The sequence below is a fragment of the Protomyctophum parallelum genome (assembly GCF_964188405.1).
Source record: "Protomyctophum parallelum genome assembly, chromosome: 16".
Lineage (NCBI taxonomy): Eukaryota > Metazoa > Chordata > Actinopteri > Myctophiformes > Myctophidae > Protomyctophum > Protomyctophum parallelum.
Genome location: NC_139711.1, coordinates 44449575 through 44469107, shown reverse-complemented (window position 1 = coordinate 44469107; position 19533 = coordinate 44449575). Strand labels below are relative to the sequence as shown.

General features: G+C 38.7%; 2 protein-coding genes across 3 annotated transcripts in view; one reads left to right on the top strand and one right to left on the bottom strand.

Moving 5' to 3' along the window:
* Positions 1-3107, top strand: part of LOC310873248 (fibrinogen-like protein 1) — a 37339-nt gene extending 34232 nt beyond the window's left edge. For both annotated transcript variants that reach the window (XM_083785587.1, XM_083785586.1), the window contains 2 exons: positions 1871-2058; positions 2884-3107. In XM_083785587.1, coding sequence (XP_083641713.1) covers positions 1871-2058; positions 2884-3088 — 393 coding nt within the window. In that variant the 3' untranslated portion in view covers positions 3089-3107. The remainder of the gene's footprint in view (positions 1-1870; positions 2059-2883) is intronic.
* The window catches only part of LOC310873828 (chemerin-like receptor 1), a gene marked incomplete at both ends in the record, with an annotated part of 592518 nt that overhangs the window by 364705 nt on the left and 208280 nt on the right, over positions 1-19533 (bottom strand). The window lies entirely within an intron of this gene.

Below are 19533 nucleotides of genomic sequence, written 5' to 3'. Positions count from 1 at the left end.
AAGCTTTTCATATGGAGATATGGAGATTTCATATGGACATTGTTGTGTTGGAAATGGAATGTTGCTGCATTTTACATGGAGGACTTGAGCATAATTAATTGACTTGTGCATGGGTGCATACAGCGCGCTGCTGCGCAACTAACTATCAATTCTGCCCATCAGCTCATTTATTGTGGTCAAAACAGCTTTGAGAAACAAAATGAATAGTTTAAAATAAAATGCCAGTGTTTTACAGTACTTGATTATTGCCGCTTTTTAGTTTTCCGTGCTGTGCAACATGGCCTTATAGATTGACAGCGCATTGTTTTGGCTGTTTTCTTAGTTTCTTTTCATAATTGGCTAAACAGAAAAGAGACCGAATTTGATATATAATGCCACTTGCCACAGCTTGAATCTATTCATTTTAGAGTAGTGTTTGGTCTGATACAAAACCGTTGTTTTAAACATGGTTAATTTGTTTCTATATAGCGGCTTGGTGTGGGGGGGGGGGGGGCACTCTTGACCATCCTGCGTCAGGGCCTGTTGCTGCGTAGTGACGCCACTGACCCCCAGAATTATATGAAATTGGCCGCCAACCCCCATCTGAAAATATGTTGTTCCAGGGACCTCCCCATAAGCAAAGATTTGAGTTAAAAATGTTCACTATATATATATATATATATATATATTCCACATTTTCTCAAAAATAGCAGACCTACAAGCTTGAGTGCCGTGCTATGAGCTTGTAGATCTGCTATTTTTTTTTTTTTTATATATATTTTTTATCCCACGATTTTGTAACCCATTTTCACCCCTGTGTCAATCATAATTATAATGTGATCCTGGGCTCTACAACACCCTCCGCCAACCTGGGGAGAGCAACGGACTTAACTCATGCTTCCTTCATGCTTGAGTGTCCAAGTTGCTCCTTTACACCTGACAGGGGGGAGTTTCCCTGGTTGGACGTAGCGCGTGGAAGGAACACGTTATTCCAACCAGTTCCTTTCCCCTCCATCAGGCCCCCCGGCTGGCCAGGGGGAGGCAGTTTTAGAGACCAGGATTACTGCATGATTTTTTTGTGAGGGTATACATACCCTAGGGGGCACGGCTTGTCTTGTCTCTTGAATACAGTTCGTGAGCAAGCGATCTGAAAAGCCAACGGCCGCTGAGCTGCTGAATCTGTCTTGAGAGATTAGTGATTAAGTAAAAAGGCAGTGAATCACTGCTGGGACGTACAGGCCAAGGAAAACAGGCCTATATCTAATCTCAGTAGCAGCCAACTGTAATCTAACCCTCCCCTATCCTCCCCCACAGTGGTGGAAAAAGTAGCCTACTAAAGTGTGTTACTTCAGTAAACGCATCAATGCTGCAATATAGAAATACTCTGTTTACAAGTAAAGGTCCAGAATAAAAAAAATACTTAAGAGTAAATTTTTTTTTTACTTAAAAGTATTTTCTTTTTAACTTTTAGACACATTTTGAGCTTGTAGATCGGCTATTTTCAAATGGCCGAAATATAGGGCTGAAGTGGTTAATGCCTATTATGTCTTTGAGCGTGGCACCACGCTATGAACTTGCAGGTCTGCTATTTTTGAAAAATCGTGAAAATGGCGCAAATCTAGGAATAGATATTCTTTCCGAGCATTTTTAACTCAAATCTTTGCGTCCCTGGAACTAGATATATTCAGATGGGGGTCTGCAGCTAATTACATAATTATAATTTTTGGGGTCCTTGACATGAAATATTGAGATCCACTGACATAGAGACATGAGGTTTTTCAGAAAACTGTCATGATTTAGAATACTTTTTTTTTTTTTTTCGACGCCAGGTGAATGCACTTATTTTACGCTCCACCTCCCACTGCTCCCCTCCCCTCTCCTCTCTGTATAGGATCAGTACAGGCTTGCTTTCGGCGAGTACGCGGGCACAGCGGGCGATGCTCTGTCCGCCAGCTACCAGCCGGGCGTGTCCGTGTGGGCCAGCCACCAGGGCATGGCCTTCAGCACGCACGACCGAGACAACGACCGCTACAGGGGCAGCTGTGCCCTGGAGGACCAGGGAGGATGGTGGTTCAACAGGTCGGTGGTGACAGCAGTGGATTTCATATTGGTATAGATTGTGCATTTATATAGCGCTTTTTATATATACTGTAGCGCTTCTAAAAACAGCCATAGCCACTTTCCCCCAAAATGTGCTGACCTCATCACAATTGTCATGACGTCTATGGCCGTTTTTAGCCCAGGAGTGTTTTATTGTTCAATTGAATGCTTGGAATGGATTCAGAATCATGAAAACCCCCTAGTTTGACATGTCACATGCTACTTAAAGCATAAGGTAAGTTTGACATTTTTGAGTATTTTGCCTGCCATAGGCTGTTAATGAAAAAATATATTGCCCAATAGTGACAGCCGGTCAGCAAGTGGATTAATGAATGTATACATGTATATAGAGAATATATGTATTTGGCCGTGGACTATCTAAAACTATTTTGTTCCAATGACCCCCCGGAAGCAAAGACATGAGTTTAAAATGTTCGCTTTAGAAATATATATGTATATTCAAAGATTTCCACACATATTCAAGATTAAAAGAAATAGCAAATCTACAAAGGCACACGCTACAAGCTTGTACTACTTTTATTTTAATTGCTATGTAACCAAATGGACCCTAACACTATAACCCATTCTGGACGGGAACCCCTTTTGGTGTTTTAAGCATTATGTTATACTTTAACTATTGAAAAATAGCAGATCTACTTCTTTTTAGAATCTGATCTCAGGTCAGAATGGGTTCATCAGACCAGTGTGTGTCCGGCGGAAACCTCGTATGAATCTGATCTCAGGTCAGAATGGGTTAAGTAGATGCCTTCATATTACTGTCTCCATTCCGGCCCGTATATATAGGTGTCATTCAGCCCACCTGAACGGCGTCTACCATCGCGGGGGTCCCTACAGCGCGGCCACAGACGACGGGGTGGTGTGGTTCCCCTGGCGGGGGTGGTGGTACTCCCTGAAGACCACCGTCATGAAGATACGGCCGTCCCGCTTCAAGATGGACGCCGACCACGACCCCAACGCCGTCAGGAGAAACGCCACCCCGAGACCATGACGCTTTGTTTATAAAAAATAACCCGTTCGGGACGGGAGAGAATTATTTAACCCCTCTTGGTGTTTTAAGCTGTTAATGTTTATACTTTAGCAGATCTACAAGCTCGTAGCGCGCCACCGAGTGGCACACTACGAGCTTGTAGATCTGCTATATATTTTCTTTTTTATCGTGAAAATGTGGCCCAAATGTTTGAATATATTCTTTCAGAGCGAATGTTTTTAACTCAAATCTTTGTTTCTGGAGGGTTCCTGGAACGACATATTTTCAGATTTGGGTCGTGGACAATTAGGCCTACATGTAATTTTTTGGGGTTCTTGACATGAAATATTGATATAGAAACATGAGGTTTTTCAGAAAACTGTCATGATTTAGAAGACATTTTTTTTTAAACCGTCCTAAAGTCGGCCCTTCGGTGCTACAGAAAATTTCTGACGAGCCGAAATCATTTCGGCACTACATCGCCGAAACAGCGGCGGACAGCTTCACGGACGCGCTCTCCTCCGCGTCCGTCGGGAGCGGAGGTGGAGCTTCTTTTCCATCCACCAGCTGTCTAAAAACCCGGTTTTTAAGCTACGCGCAGCAGGGGACGTGCGCGTCCATGCGCGACAGTGTGCTTGCGGGGAAACCTCTCCACCAATAGTTTCCCTATAAATAAAACATTGTTTTAAAAGAGAAATGTCACGCACATATTTCCAGTGCATATGGCAGGCCTTGTTGACGGATTTGACTGAACCAGTATTTAATGTGTAAAATCCATGATATTTAGAATGGAATGAATGAGCCCGGCTGGAAAGTGTCCACGTGGGAGTAAGGTGAATCCAATGGTCCAAACCACACCAATGGCGATCCGATACGATCCGATTCAATGATTTGAAATCGATACAGTAACATTTAGCAAACACGTTAAATATGTCTAAAACTTGTGAATGTGCAGGTTTTTTAGGGGAAAGATTTATTATTATGGGTATGAATAAGTAAACACAGTGATTCTCTGGACAAATTAACCCACACCTTGACATGAACACGGGGAACGGAGAAGTAATTTAACCCATCTTTTTATTTTTTTATTCTTAACATTGCTAAATACAATGCACAAATACTGAGTGATAGGTATTTTTAGATTTGTTTGTACATTTGTTTACATGTGCCCTGCAATAATTAGGAATCGTTATATAAATCATATGCCCTATATGACTTATTTTTCATGTCACGATGTTCCACTAAGTTACATCTCACTTCTCCCCTAGCCAGCCTGAGATAAAGAATAGTTTTCTCTTGTTTGCCATAACACCCAGTGTGTCTGTGAACAACATGTTTTTTTGCCCTTGAGTTGGTATGCTTCCGTTAAGTTCCGTAGCAGACAATTAGTCTCCTACTAACTTGACTAGAATCCAGTTATAAACTACAATTCACCCTTAAACTACATTTCCCATGCATTAGCTTCCTGGTTTGGATAGGAAGTGACAGTGTATCATCCCTTGGCTCTTTGACACGTTGCTCTGTGTAGCGTACTCTATCTGATTATAATATGCTATATTAACCGTGTCCATTTTGTGAACATGGGGAGAGATCTTTTTCAACGCTGTACGGACCTGCCATTTTCTCTCCCGATGTAATTGGTAATATATCAAATGGAAAATCCTTTGCTGACTGCTTGTGGCCTCCTTCTCTGTGTCTGTGTCAAACTTCATTCTAAGGTATTCTGGTATACTCTGGTACTCTTACTTTTACTCATTTTAGTATTGTAGTTTTCCCTCTAAAGTATTTTTCCTTAGTATCGGATTACATTTTTATAAGTTCAACATAACATTAAAGATAAGGTTTAATATTCACTTGGTTTAAAAGGTTTTAAAGTCCTTTACATTAGGTACTTTTTGAGTCGAGTGCTTTTACTCGATTACATTCTTCCAATTCTCCGCTTACAATGGAGTAAGACAATAAAGTGTTGGGATATTAATATTCATAAGATTTAAATATGTATCCTTAAAAATACATAACACTGAGTATTGATTATTTACACTGCAAAACTATTCAATTTCTGATTATTTCCATTGCAAAACGATACAATATACGATATGTTAACATATCGATATACTTACAGTTAACTGTATACTGTATACAGTGAGCGTGACAAATAAACATTACATTAATGTAAATATGCAAATATATGATCCCACACTTGTTTTCATCACAGCTTTAATTGATTGATTGAATGCTTTATTAAGCAGTTACCAGTACAGTTAGTACAGTCAAAGGTTATGCTAAAAGAACAACACAAACGTTTTGTCCATTATAATCAATTCATCAGTAATTGTACGATACATGCAATATACAATACAGAGATACAGAGCTACTACCAAAGTGTTCAAAGGTGTTAAACTAAGACCACTTGTATTTTAAGGTCAGCCATTATTTGTAGCCATATTGTAGTCGATAAACTTTAACCCATTCTGACCTGAGATCAGATTCATACGAGGTTTCCACTGGACACACACTGGTCTGATTAACCCATTCTGAACTGAGATCAGATTCTAAATATGTCAGTCGCTCTTCGATTTTTCAAAAATAACAGACCTACAAGCTCATAGCGCGCCACTCGGTGGCGCGCTATGAGCTTGTAGATCTGCTATTTTTCAATAGCTAAAGCATAACATGATGCTAACACCAAAATGGGTTCCCGTTCAGAGTTAAGGTCAGCCATTTTTTGTAGCCATATTGTAGTACCATGGACCATGGACGAACCATGGACGGAATGAAGAGGATGGTAAGTATCAACAACACATTCTCAGAAACAGAAAACACGCAATTTTTTGGTTCCAGTTCTTGGAACCAACTTTTAGGATTCTGCACCAATGAATTTTCAGTTGAACTGTGGAAACACTCTGAACTGGTTCAATATTAGGCAGGTGTGGAGTTTGCATGTTCTCCCTGTGTCCCTATAGGCTAGGTAGGTACCCTCATAAAAAACATGCAGTAATCCTGGTCTCTAAACTGCCTCCCCCTGGCCAGCCGGGGCACCTGATGGAGGGGAAAGGAACTGGTTGGAATAACTTGGACACTCAGGCATGAAGGAAGCATGAGTGGAGGGTGTGTAGAGCCCAGGATCACATTAGATAATTGAACTGGTTCAGTTATTTCTTCCCCCAATGATCTACAAAGTGCTGTCTGTCTGTTTGCCTGCCTGCCTGCCTGCCTGCCTGCCTGCCTGCCTGCCTGCCTGCCTGCCTGCTTGCCTGCTTGCCTGCTTGCCTGCTTGCCTGCTTGCTTGCTTGCCTGCTTGCTTGCTTGCTTGCTTGCTTACTTGCTTACTTGCTTACTTACTTAATCCAGGCTACTCCAAATTCCACCACTCGTGCGTGTGTGTGCGTGTCTTGCAACAGTCAGTATGCAGTGCCGGTTGGTGCCACAGGGTGGTGCAATGCTCCTTTTTGTTTTGCTGTGTGTGTGTGTGTGTGTGTGTGTGTGTGTGTGTGTGTGTGTGTGTGTGTGTGTGTGTGTGTGTGTGTGTGTGTGTGTGTGTGTGTGTGTGTGTGTGTGTGTGTGTGTGTGCGTGCGTGCATGCGTGGCGCACACAGCTGCAGTGGATTCATTGATCCGTTCACTCTGAGGGACCAATGAGGACGGACTTTCAGGATCCAGTGGGCGTGGCTTTAGATTTAAATAGGAACGGTGGACATGCGCAAAGCAGTGGTTCTCTGGCGTCCTGTTTCAAGGTAAGAATTGTTTGTTTGAGAAGCACATGGAGGGTTTTAGCCTCCTGAACATTAACATTAATGTTTGTTTGAGAAGCACATGGTTATTGTTTAAACATTAGTGTGTGTAGGACTGTTGACTGTTTATTGTGAGGAATGTTTGTCCTGTTTGAGAAGGAAACAAAGTAACAAACTAAACATTGTTCTAAACAGTGGTGGAAAAAAGTACTCAATTGTTTTACCTAATTAAAAGTACCAATACTGCAATTTACAAGAAAAAGTACAGAATTGAAAATGTACTGGGTAAAAGTGTCTGCATCAAAATGTACTTAAAGTAGGCTACTCATATTGCAGAATGTCCCACTTCACAAGTTCAAAATGTGTACAATTGAAAATGGCAGATCTACAAGCTCGCAATGGGTTGCGATGCATTGTGAGCTTGTAGATTGGCTATTTTCAAATTGCCAAAATGTATAGGGTTGAAGTGGTTGTGGTATGTTTTCAAAAATCTCTAAAGTAACTAGTACCTAAAGTTTTCAACTTGCAAATAAAGTACTTAAATACCATCTTACTTAAGTAAAATTACTTAGTTACTTTACACCACTGGTGGAAAGCAAATCATTACATTTACTGAAGTACTGTGGACAATATTGTACTTTTATACTCTTATCTGGAAATTTAACTAGTTACTTTGTAGATTTGGATTTTTATAAAACATAACCTACATTTAGCGCAATTGTAGCTCTTTTTTTAAAATAATGGGATGAGTTGCAATACCCTCCATTCTAAATTGCTTTTGTGATCTGACATTGCAGCTGTAGGGAAAACTTGAATTATCCTCTTTCAATCTGCAAAGTGTTTGTTTTCTGTCAAGAAATTCCATGCTGTGATATGTTGCACTTGTTTTTATTAACGGGTCGTCTTGCTGCCACCCATTATGTGAAAACTCCAAACGGGTGGTACGCAGGGCCGTTCAGTTACTTCAACAAGCACTTCCAAACTCCAACACTTCCAAATCACCTGCACAGAATTTCTTGACAAAGTAGCTCATAACATGTCTAAAGCTCAGCAGATTGAAAGAGGATAATTCAAGCTCGGCCTAGAGCTGCAATGTTGAGTTTAACAAGCAGAATGCAAATTGCATATTGCAGCTAGGAAATTTGGTGGATTTTCTGGGGGGGGTGGGGGGTGCCTAAAATATTGTCTATATATTCATGAATCCACTTGCTGACTGGCTCAGAGTATTGGGCAATCGTTTTTTTTTTTTTTTTGTTTTTTTTTTTTTTTAATAGGGGTTTCTTGTGACCCTACCTTTAACAACCTATGGCAGGCAAAAAAGTCAAACTTTCCTTTTGCTTTAAGTACCATGTGATATGTCAAACTAGGGGTTTTTCATGATTCTGAATCCATTCCAAGCATTAGTTTTGCACAAAATATACTCCTTGGGCTAAAATCAGCCATAGACATCATGACTAATGTGATGAGGTCAGCTCATATTGAGCAACTGGCTATGGCTGCTTTCTAGATTTTATTTAATATTATGAATTATACAATGTGTAAAATCTGGAAATGGAGTGTAATGTTGGTTTATGTATGTGTCTTGCAGGTTAATCATGTGACCTTGGCGTCATGCGGTGACCTTGGATGCAGTCATCAGGAGATGGCTGGTATAATAGAGTGTCTACTCAGGAAAGGGGGCATGGAGATGGAACCTGGACTGAGTCGATGCAGCAAGCCCCCGAGAGCTGAAACGTATAACGGTGTCAACGAACGCTCTCCCTGAGATTACGTGGCGAACGGTGCTCTGGACATATGTGCCATATAACCTTCGTGGCTCTATTAATACCAGCTTATCTTCAACCGAGTGACGGAAGGCCCCCCACGGTATGTACCTGGATTACATGTGGCTGTAGTAGAAACTAGGGCTGTGTCACCATTACAACATGTTAAGTTGACCATTCATAGTCATACAAATGATTGCGATTTAATTGTTTGACTTTGAACACATGACTACAAAGTTTTTAATTTCTTCAATAAATAGTTGCACGAGGCAGATATGACTAATTAAATTTATACTTTTCCAAAAAATAATTAAAAGGACACTTCAGCCATTTTGCAACCAGATCTTATTGTAATGTTTGGGAGACAAACACTTTCCTGGGGTTTTTATGTGGGTAATGTGTCTGTGATGTCATGGACTCTGGGCTCACTTCCTTCCCGGACTACAATTCCCATAATGCTTTGCCTTTGGTGCACTGAACCTTGTGGATAGGGGGAGGGCTGTCTTACTGAGACAACATGTAGTCCAGGAATAAAGTGAGCCCAGTGGACACATCATGGACACTTTGAAATACTAAAATATCTAAAAAGACATATTACCCACATAAAACCCCCAGGAAAATGTTTGTCTTCCAAAGTCATTAAGATAAAATCTGGTTTCAAAACGGGGGTGAAGTGTCCCAATTTACCTTATTCAGACTGCAGCCATCTTGCTAACTAGGTGCAACCTCCCAATGACGGCCCATTCATCCAAACAGAAAAGTCTTATCTAATTGTATTAAACGTCAAACTCACCAACATTGCAGATGGAGCATAATTCAAGCTTTTCATACAGCTGCAATGTTGGTGTTTAACCCATTTTGACCTGAGATCAGATTCTAAAAATGTCTTCTACATCCTGACAGTTTTCTGAAAAAGCTGTTTCTATGTCAGCCGTTCTTTGATTTTTCAAAATAACAGATCTACAAGCTCATAGCGCGCCACCGAGTGGCACTACGAGCTTGTAGATCTGCTATTTTTCAATAGCTAAAGCATAACATAATGCCAACACCAAAAGGGGTTCCCACCCAGGGCTTTTCTGTTTGGCTGACTGGGTTGTCAATGGGAAGTTGCACCTACTTGGCACCTTGCTGGCAAGATGGCCGAGGTCTGAATATGATCAAACTAGAAAAAGTGCCCTACTGGGCACAGGTCTCCACCAGGATGAGCAGATGTGAAGAATTCCAGGCAAAGGTTTTTCCTTGGCCTCTAGGGAGTTGGCATACAAAGTTATCCACAGATCCGTGCAGTTAGAGGTAAAAACACTTTTCGGCCAGTTATAGCGCCACCTTGAGGCTGAGTTGAAATTGTTCATGTGGCATTTCGTCCTCTGCCTAGTGGGAATGTGGGTGCACAATTTCACGGAAATCACGCGATGTGTTCATGATTTGCAGCATTTTGTTTGAAACTGAGCACTCCTGTCAACTTTGGAAGCCAATCTTAACCAATCAGGATGGAGTCTGAGAAATCTGAAAGACCGGTTTCGTTGACTGCTCTAGAGAGACTGTGTACCAATTTGCATGATGTTTGGACAATATGTAGGTGTACTGTGCAAAAACTTGTTTTGCACAAAGCGGCCTCCTGGTGGCGCTATAACAGGCCGTTGTGGAAATCTGAAAGACTGGTTTCGTTGAATGGCTCTAGAGAGACTGTGTACCAATTTGCGTGATGTTTGGACAAAATCTGTAGGTGTACTGTGCAAAAACTTGTTTTGCACAAAGTGGCCTCCTGGTGGCGCTATAACAGGCCGTTCTGGAAATCTGAAAGACTGGTTTCGTTGAATGGCTCTAGAGAGACTGTACCAATTTGCGTGATGTTTGGACAAAATCTGTAGGTGTACTGTGCAAAAACTTGTTTTGCACAAAGCGGCCTCTTGGTGGCGCTATAACAGGCCGTTCTGGAAAGTTTGGGGCAGAGGTTCATCGTTGGCATCCAGGGAGTGTGTGTGCAAAATTTGGCATCGACCGGGTTAACGGTGGCCGAGATTAGCTGTTCACGGACGGACGGACACACACGGACGGACGGAGTGCAAAACATACTCTCCCCCCCATGCCTTCGGCCTGGTGGAGACAATTAGCGGAGTGGAAATGGCCGCTGTACAAGCTAAAAACTTGAGAGGGTAGATCTGTTATTAATACAGTAGAATAATGGTGACACAGCCCTGTCAGTTACTGTTATGACTTCCAAAATGTCATCCTGTAGGCCGACAACTAAATGTTTGTTTTTTCTTTTTTCCCTTGTCATTTCAGAACCTGAAGCTGACAGCGTTTGGACCTTCATACTGATGTCTTCCTCTGCTGCTGCTGCTGCTTGCTGTTAGCAGGGAAGGTTAGTATTTAACCTTTTTATTCCTGCTGCTGCTTGTGTAAGTGGGCTACATGCTACCATACCGTATGTTGTCATTCACGATTCTAGTCTCTTCACTTTCATCTTTTCTCCGCTATTCTTTGCTTTTAATAAAGTTATTTATTTTTGTTGTCAGAGTTTTTAATCGCATTTCGCTTTCTTTTTTTATAAGTAATTTCTTTCTTCTTGCCTATCTATTTCCCTAGTTCTTCACTAGTGGACTTTGTGTGTACAAATGTAATTTATGTCTGGTATCGTTATGGTAGCATGTAGCCTGCTTAACACTGTTTACTAGGGGTGTAACAATATTGTAACTGCATCGAAAACTTTAATTTCAAGAATCTAAGCATATCGAAATGAAAACCGCAACATTGACTATGTATCGTTTTGCAATGGAAATAATCGGTATCTAATCATTTTGCTATGCAATTAAGCGATTGTATCAATACTACATTTCTGTGGTATTTAGCATTTTTTTAGAATGAAAAATTAGTTTAATTACTTGATTTAAAAAAAGTCAATTAAATAGTTGCTGTATCGATTTAAAATCATTGTATCGCCATAATGAACTTGTATCGTTACATCCCTACTGTTTACAGCCTTCTATGCTGTAGATCTGTGCAAACTAACAGGAAGAAAATGATGGTGGATGTGTCATTTTCTTCCTTGGTTAGTGTGATTTGAGTTTTTGTGGCTGATATTGAAGGTAAGTGAGCATAGTTTATTATCTACGGCTGTCAGGCAGAAACCTTTTATATCCATAGTTCAACCTTGTTTTGTAAATTAATTTTCATGTCATGCTACAGTGTCAAACACTAATGTAGCCGATCTACAAGCTCACGATGCCAAGATAATCCATTATTGAATATTTTGTTACTTCAGCGGTTGAATATATAAAAAAAAAATACATGTTATATTAAACAAGAGCTTGTGACTAAATATTAACATTGCAACACAACAGATTATTATATTAATCATAAATATCATTGGATCACAGGTTTGTTTTTGGTCCAGAGAAGTCACTTTTTTGGACATACAAGGTTTCTACCCGACCTTCATCTTTTCTCTATCTTTGCTTTAATAAAGTTGTTTGTTTTTGTGGTCTCTGAGTTTTTAATCGCATTTTATTTTTTTAATAAGTAAACACTAGTTCTTCACTAGTGTATGTGGTGCGTGATTCGGGTCATGTCTCGCGTACAGTTTCTCATCAATTGATTGGAACTGTATCGTTATACATTTCGTAATTTTCCGGTAAAGCGTCATCCCATCAGTTCACATCCCATATGAACACAGGCCCAGTATGTGATGTGCATTTATGTGATTTGTATGTGACTATTTCACAGCAATTGCGGATAGCTCGCCATTCACATCGGTCTGCCTCATTTTTTTTTTTAGGTGAGGTACACACTGTTGCGTTCAGAACGGGAAATAATGTAGGCGCATCGTTCACGCCATATGAATTTTGTTTATTGCTGTTGTGTACTAATGTTCATAGTGTTGCTGTCTTGCTTACAAATACAGGGGCACAAAGAACATGACGCAAATAAGAATGCTGCTGCAATTGCATAATTTGCACCTTGTATAATTCATGTCAATCATCCACAAATGACATAAATTGTACAGTCTTTCTCTTTCTCATTCACTTATTTCTGTGAATGTTTTAAAATATGTAAATGTAGGAAACATGGGACAACTGGCTGGAAAAAATACTCGTTCCACAAAAACCTAATGACGACTACTTGGGCAGAGACCAAGAAAATCTATTTATGTTATTGTTCATGTTCATAAAGCGCTCAAAGTGTTCCAAGTCAACAGTGCAGCAGCAAACATCTAGGTCATAAGACCATTGTCTGTGCTATATCATCAGATCTAATTTGTGTAAAGCTGCTTCATGTCATCCCCACATCACATAATGAACGCAGGGTTAGGTTAGGGTTAGGTATGTGATGTGGATTGATGTGATGTATGTCTTTTATAATGTGCGAGTGAAGCTTCATTGCGTCTTTACACATACCATATGAACACAGGCCCGGTATGTGATGTGTATTGAAGTGATTTATTTATGCTTCTATTTGCAGTTAAAACTTCATAATTCACGCCGGTCAATAGGCGAGGCACTGACGATGGGCCTATGACCCAAACGTTTTCTGCTGCACTCTTCACTTTTAGCACTTTGCAGCACTTTATGAGCATGAACAATTAATATATTTTCTTAGTTGACGTCTAGGAGTTTTTCTTAAGGTATTTGTGGAGTGAGTCTTCCAGTTTTCAATTGTATAAAGAAAACAGTCTTATGGTAATGATAAAAATAAACACAAAACGAGGCACAGGCATGGCGCTTCTGGTTTACTGGAATGGGGTTCGATTCCCTGCTGCGCTCTAATCATTGTGTTTTGGCATTTACAAACAAATTACTTGCATCTCATGAACAAGCGTAATGGAGACAGTGTATCAGCTTTATTAACCCATTCTGACCGGGCACCCATTTTGGTGTCAGCATCATGTTATGCTTTAGCTATTGAAAAATAGCAGATCTACAAGCTCATAGCGCGCCACCGAGTGGCGCGCTATGAGCTTGTAGGTCTGCTATTTTTGAAAAATCGAAGAACGACTGACATTTTTTAGAATCTGATCTCAGGTCAGAATGGGTGGCCCAGGCCGTAGCGTAACGGTCTGGGCACCGGACTGGTGATCCAGTCGCGGTGTTCCGCGGGTTCGACTCCCGAACCCGCCACGGCCTTTACCGCATGTCATCCCCCCATCTCTCTCCCGTTTCCTGTCAGCCTACTATCTGTCCCTTAAAAAATCAATAAAAGGCGTAAGCCGCAAAAAAATATCTTAAAAAAAAAAAAGAATGGGTTAATGACATCTCATACAGGCGTAATGGAGACGGTGTATCAGCTGTATAATTGTCAGGCGGTGATTCCCGTTGCATTGCCTGTGGGTTATGCTCATGTCATAACTTCACCCAATGCAGCATCTGTTGTTCACACTTTTAGAACATGCATTATGAGGATTATATCTTTCACAATAATAAATAAAACATGTTCTAGACATTCTAATCACAACTACAGGTCATAGGTTAAATTGTCCAGATATTTTTAATTTGTGTGAATTTCAGCCTCTGTGGGGGGTATTTATATGCAAATATCATGACAATGGCATTGCAAAGAACATCAATGATGACGTGTGTATATATATATATATACTAAAGTGCTAGGATTACAAAAAATGCAATTCTAGTGCTGTCTATGTAACATGCTATAAGTCTTTAACGCTATGATTTACTTATTTTAGTGTCATGCCAACTCGTGTCCCATCCATCACGGGATTATATGACGCCTTTAAATTGTGACCGGAGGTTGCAGTTAACTATGAAACTTTGTGTTTTTGACCTCCTTTAGCGTGATCCAATATTATTATTGGATAGCTGGTTCTGTATTTAACCAGGAGCCAGTGATGGTTCTGATCACATGGTTCTGTATTTAACCAGAAGCCAGTGATGGTTCTGATCACAGCTTCCTCAGCGTTACTACAGAGGAGTTCCAAATCTTTGATTGCAACTCTTTTTCATTTAGTATTCATTAATTCGTTCATATCGTTAATGAAATAAATCCATCCATTTCCATTTATGTATTTATTACATTAACGACTAATCACTATTCTGAGGAACATTGGCAAAACAAATCAGATCTACAAGCTAATGATTTTGGAGGTTTTGAAAATAGATGAAAATCATGAAAAAACGACATACTATAGATGGCCCATGGTTTCAGACCGCATGCCGTTTTTCATGATTTTGCAGGATTTGAGGAAAAAGTTGAAAATAATTGACCTGTAAATTACAACAAAACAAACTAAGGCACTGGTGTGGTACTCCTGGTTTACCAGAACGGGGTTCAAGTCCCTGCAGTGCTCTGTTCAATTTGTTGTATTTACATCGTTTCTTTTCTTCTTTTTCTGCTCATTGTGTTGCCTTTTCATAGATTACCCACAGGTTCTCTACTGTGTTTGTACTCCCTACAGTTTGGTTACCAAGTCTATTTATTACTTATGATTTATGTTCACTCCGAGACCATGGACTATATATAGCGTTTCGCTTTTCCATGATTTTCATGTTTTTTTTCAAATCCTCCAAAATCATTTAAAACGACATACTATAGTATGCCCTCTGAGACCATGGACTATATATAGCCTTTTGCTTTTCCGCGATTTTCACCTTTTTTCAAATCCTCAAATCGTGTAAAACAACATACTATATAGTATGCCCTCCGAGACCATGGACTATAGCCTCTCGCTTTTCCGCGATTTTCAGTTTTTTTCAAATCGTGAAACGACATACAATAGTATGCCCTCCGACACCATGGACTATATCCTTTAGCTTTTCCTTGATTTTCACCTTTATTCAAATCCTCAACAACGATGAAGAATCGTGAACTATAGCGTGCCGCTCAATGACCTTGACCAGTATAAATGACCTTCATAATACTAGTAAATGACCTTGACCAGTATAAATGACCGTGACCAGTATAAATGACCTTGACCAGTATGCGGTCTGTGACCATGGATTATAGCCTTATAGACTTTTTTGGAATATAGCCCATCGTTTGTTTAATAAAAAATAAAAATAAACTAAAACATGATGGAAAACGGCGTGTTATAGTATGCCGTACGATATGGGCTATAGCACATGGTCAAAAATGATGAAAAACCAGGATAAAAAATATCAAAAAATCTATAACCTATAACCCATCGGTTTTTTTTCTCCATTATTTTCAAATCCTCAAATTATGAAAAACAGCGTGCTACATTATGCCGTACGATATGGGCTATTAGACGAGCGTCTAAAAATGGGATAAAAAACATCTAAAAATAGACGTCTAAAACACGTCTAGAAATAGACGTGTTTTAGACGTCTATTTTTAGACGTTTTTTAGACGTCTATTTTTAGACGTTTTTTATCCCATTTTTAGACGCACGTCTAATAGCCGTCTATTGCTCAGTGGGATGGTCAAAAATGATGAAAAACGAGGATTAAAAAAAACAAAAATTCTAAAAACGATGGGCTATAACCCATGTTTTTTTATTTTTATTATTCTTCAAATCCTCAAATGATGAAAAACAGCGTGCTACATTATGCCGTACGATATGGGCTATTAGACGAGCGTCTAAAAATGGGATAAAAAACATCTAAAAATAGACGTCTAAAACACGTCTAAAAATAGACGTGTTTTAGACGTCTATTTTTAGACGTTTTTTAGACGTCTATTTTTAGACGTTTTTTATCCCATTTTTAGACTCACGTCTAATAGCCGTCTATTGCTCAGTGGGATGGTCAAAAATGATGAAAAACGAGGATTAAAGAAAAAAAAAATCTAAAAACGATGGGCTATAACCCATGTTTTTTTATTTATTTTATTTTTCAAATCCTCAAATGATGAAAAACGGCGTGCTACAGTATGCCGTATGATATGGGCTATTAGACGAGCGTCTAAAAATGGGATAAAGAAACGTCTAAAAATAGACGTCTAAAACACGTCTAAAAATAGACGTGCTTTAGACGTCTATTTTAAGACGCTTTTTTAGACGTGTATTTTTAGACGTTTTTTAGACGTCTATTTTTAGACGTTTTTTAGACGTCTATTTTTAGACGTTTTTTAGACGTCTATTTTTAGACGTTTTTTATCCCATTTTTAGACGCACGTCTAATAGCCGTCTATTGCTCAGTGGGATGGTCAAAAATGATGAAAAACGAGGATTAAAAAAAACAAAAATTCAAAAAACGATGGGCTATAACCCATGTTTTCTTTTTATTATAATTTTTCAAATCCTCAAATGATGAAAAATAGCGTGCTACATTATGCCGTACGATATGGGCTATTAGACGAGCGTCTAAAAATGGGATAAAAAACGTCTAAAAATTGACGTCTAAAACACGTCTAAAAATAGACGTCTATTTTTCGACGTTTTTCGACGTCTATTGTATTTTTCGAAGTTTTTTATCCCATTTTTAGACGCACGTCTAATAGCCGGCTATTGCTCAGTGGGATGGTCAAAAATGATGAAAAACGAGGATAAAAAAAAAAAAAAAAACGATGGGCTATAACCTTTTTTTTTTTTTTTTTTAATCAAAAATTATGAAAAACGGCGTGCTACAGTATGCCGTATGATATGGGCTATTAGACGAGCGTCTAAAATTGGGATAAAAAACGTTGAAAAATAGACGTCTAAAACACGTCTAAAAATAGACGTGTTTTAGACGTCTAAAACACGTCTAAAAATAGACGTGTTTTAGACGTCTATTTTTAGACGTGTTTTAGACGTCTATTTTTAGATGTTTTTTATCCCATTTTTAGACGCACGTCTAATAGCCGGCTATTGCTCAGTGGGATGGTAAAAATGATGGAAAACGAGGATAAAAAAGCGTCTAAAAATGGGATAAAAAACGTCAAGAAATAGACGTCTAAAACACGTGTAAAAATAGACGTGTTTTAGACGTCTATTTTTAGAAGTTTTTCGATGTCTATTTTTAGACGTTTTTTAGACGTCTATTTTTTTAATTCAAAAAACGATGGGCTATAACCCATCGTTGTTTTTTCCATTCTTTTCAAATCCTCAAAAATGATGAAAAACGGCGTGCTACAGTATGCCGTACGATATGGGCTATTAGACGAGCGTCTAAAATGGGATAAAAAACGTCTAAAAATAGACGTCTAAAACACGTCTAAAAATAGACGTGTTTTAGACGTCTATTTTCTTTTTTTAGACGTCTATTTTAAGACGTTTTTTAGACGTCAATTTTTTGACGTTTTTTAGACGTCTATTTTTAGACGTTTTTTATCCCATTTTTAGATGCACGTCTAATAGCCGGCTATTGCTCAGTGGGATGGTAAAAATGATGAAAAACGAGGATTAAAAAAAAATTGAAAATTCGAAAAACGATGGGTCATAACCCATCGTTTTTTTTTTTCCATTCTTTTCAAATCCTCAAAAATGATGAAAAACGGCGTGCTACAGTATGCCGTACGATATGGGCTATTAGACGAGCGTCTAAAAATTGGATAAAAAACGTCTAAAAATAGACGTCTAAAACACGTCTAAAAATAGACGTGTTTTAGACGTCTATTTTTAGACGTTTTTTAGACGTCTATTTTTAGAAAAAAACAAAAATTCAAAAAACGATGGGCTATAACCCATGTTTTTTTATTTTTATTATTTTTCAAATCCTCAAAAATGATGAAAAACGGCGTGCTACAGTATGCCGTATGATATGGGCTATTAGACGAGCGTCTAAAAATGGGATAAAAAACGTCTAAAAATAGACGTCTAAAACACGTCTAAAAATAGATGTGTTTTAGACGTCTATTTTTCGACGTTTTTCGACGTCTATTTTTTGACGTTTTTTATACCATTTTTAGACGCACATCTAATAGCCGGCTATTGCTCAGTGGGATGGTAAAAATGATGAAAAACGAGGATTAAAAAAAATTCTAAAATTCTAAAAACGATCGGCTATAACCTTTTTTTTTTTTTTTTTTTTTTTTTAATCCTCAAAAATGATGAAAAACGGCGTGCTACAGTATGCCGTATGATATGGGCTATTAGACGAGCGTCTAAAAATGGGATAAAAAACGTTGAAAAATAGACGTCTAAAACACGTCTAAAAATAGACGTGTTTTAGACATCTATTTTTAGACGTGTTTTAGACGTCTATTTTTAGAAGTTTTTTATCCCATTTTTAGACGCACGTCTAATAGCCGGCTATTGCTCAGTGGGATGGTAAAAATGATGGAAAACGAGGATAAAAAAGCGTCTAAAAATTGGATAAAAAAACGTCAAAAAATAGACGTCTAAAACACGTGTAAAAATAGACGTGTTTTAGACGTCTATTTTTTGAAGTTTTTCGACGTCTATTTTTAGACGTTTTTTAGACGTCTATTTTTAAAATTCAAAAAACGATGGGCTATAACCCATCGTTGTTTTTTCCATTCTTTTCAAATCCTCAAAAATGATGAAAAACGGCGTGCTACAGTATGCCGTACGATATGGGCTATTAGACGAGCGTCTAAAAATGGGATAAAAAAACATCTAAAAATAGACGTCTAAAACACGTCTAAAAATAGACGTGTTTTAGACGTCTATTTCGTTTTTTAGACGTCTATTTTAAGAAGTTTTTTAGACGTGTATTTTTAGACGTTTTTTATCCCATTTTTAGACTTACGTCTAATAGCCGGATATTGCTCAGTGGGATCGTCAAAAATGATGAAAAAAAATAGACGTCTAAAACACGTCTAAAAATAGACGTGTTTTGGACGTCTATTTCGTTTTTTAGACGTCTATTTTAAGATGTTTTTAGACGTCTATTTTTAGACGTTTTTTATCACATTTTTAGACGCACGTCTAATAGCCGGCTATTGCTCAGTGGGATGGTAAAAATGATGAAAAACGAGGATTAAAAAAATTCCAAAATTCTATAAACGATGGGTTATAACCCATCGTTTTTTTCCCCATTCTTTTCAAATCCTCAAAAATGATGAAAAACGGCGTGCTACAGTATGCCGTACGATATGGGCTATTAGACGAGCGTCT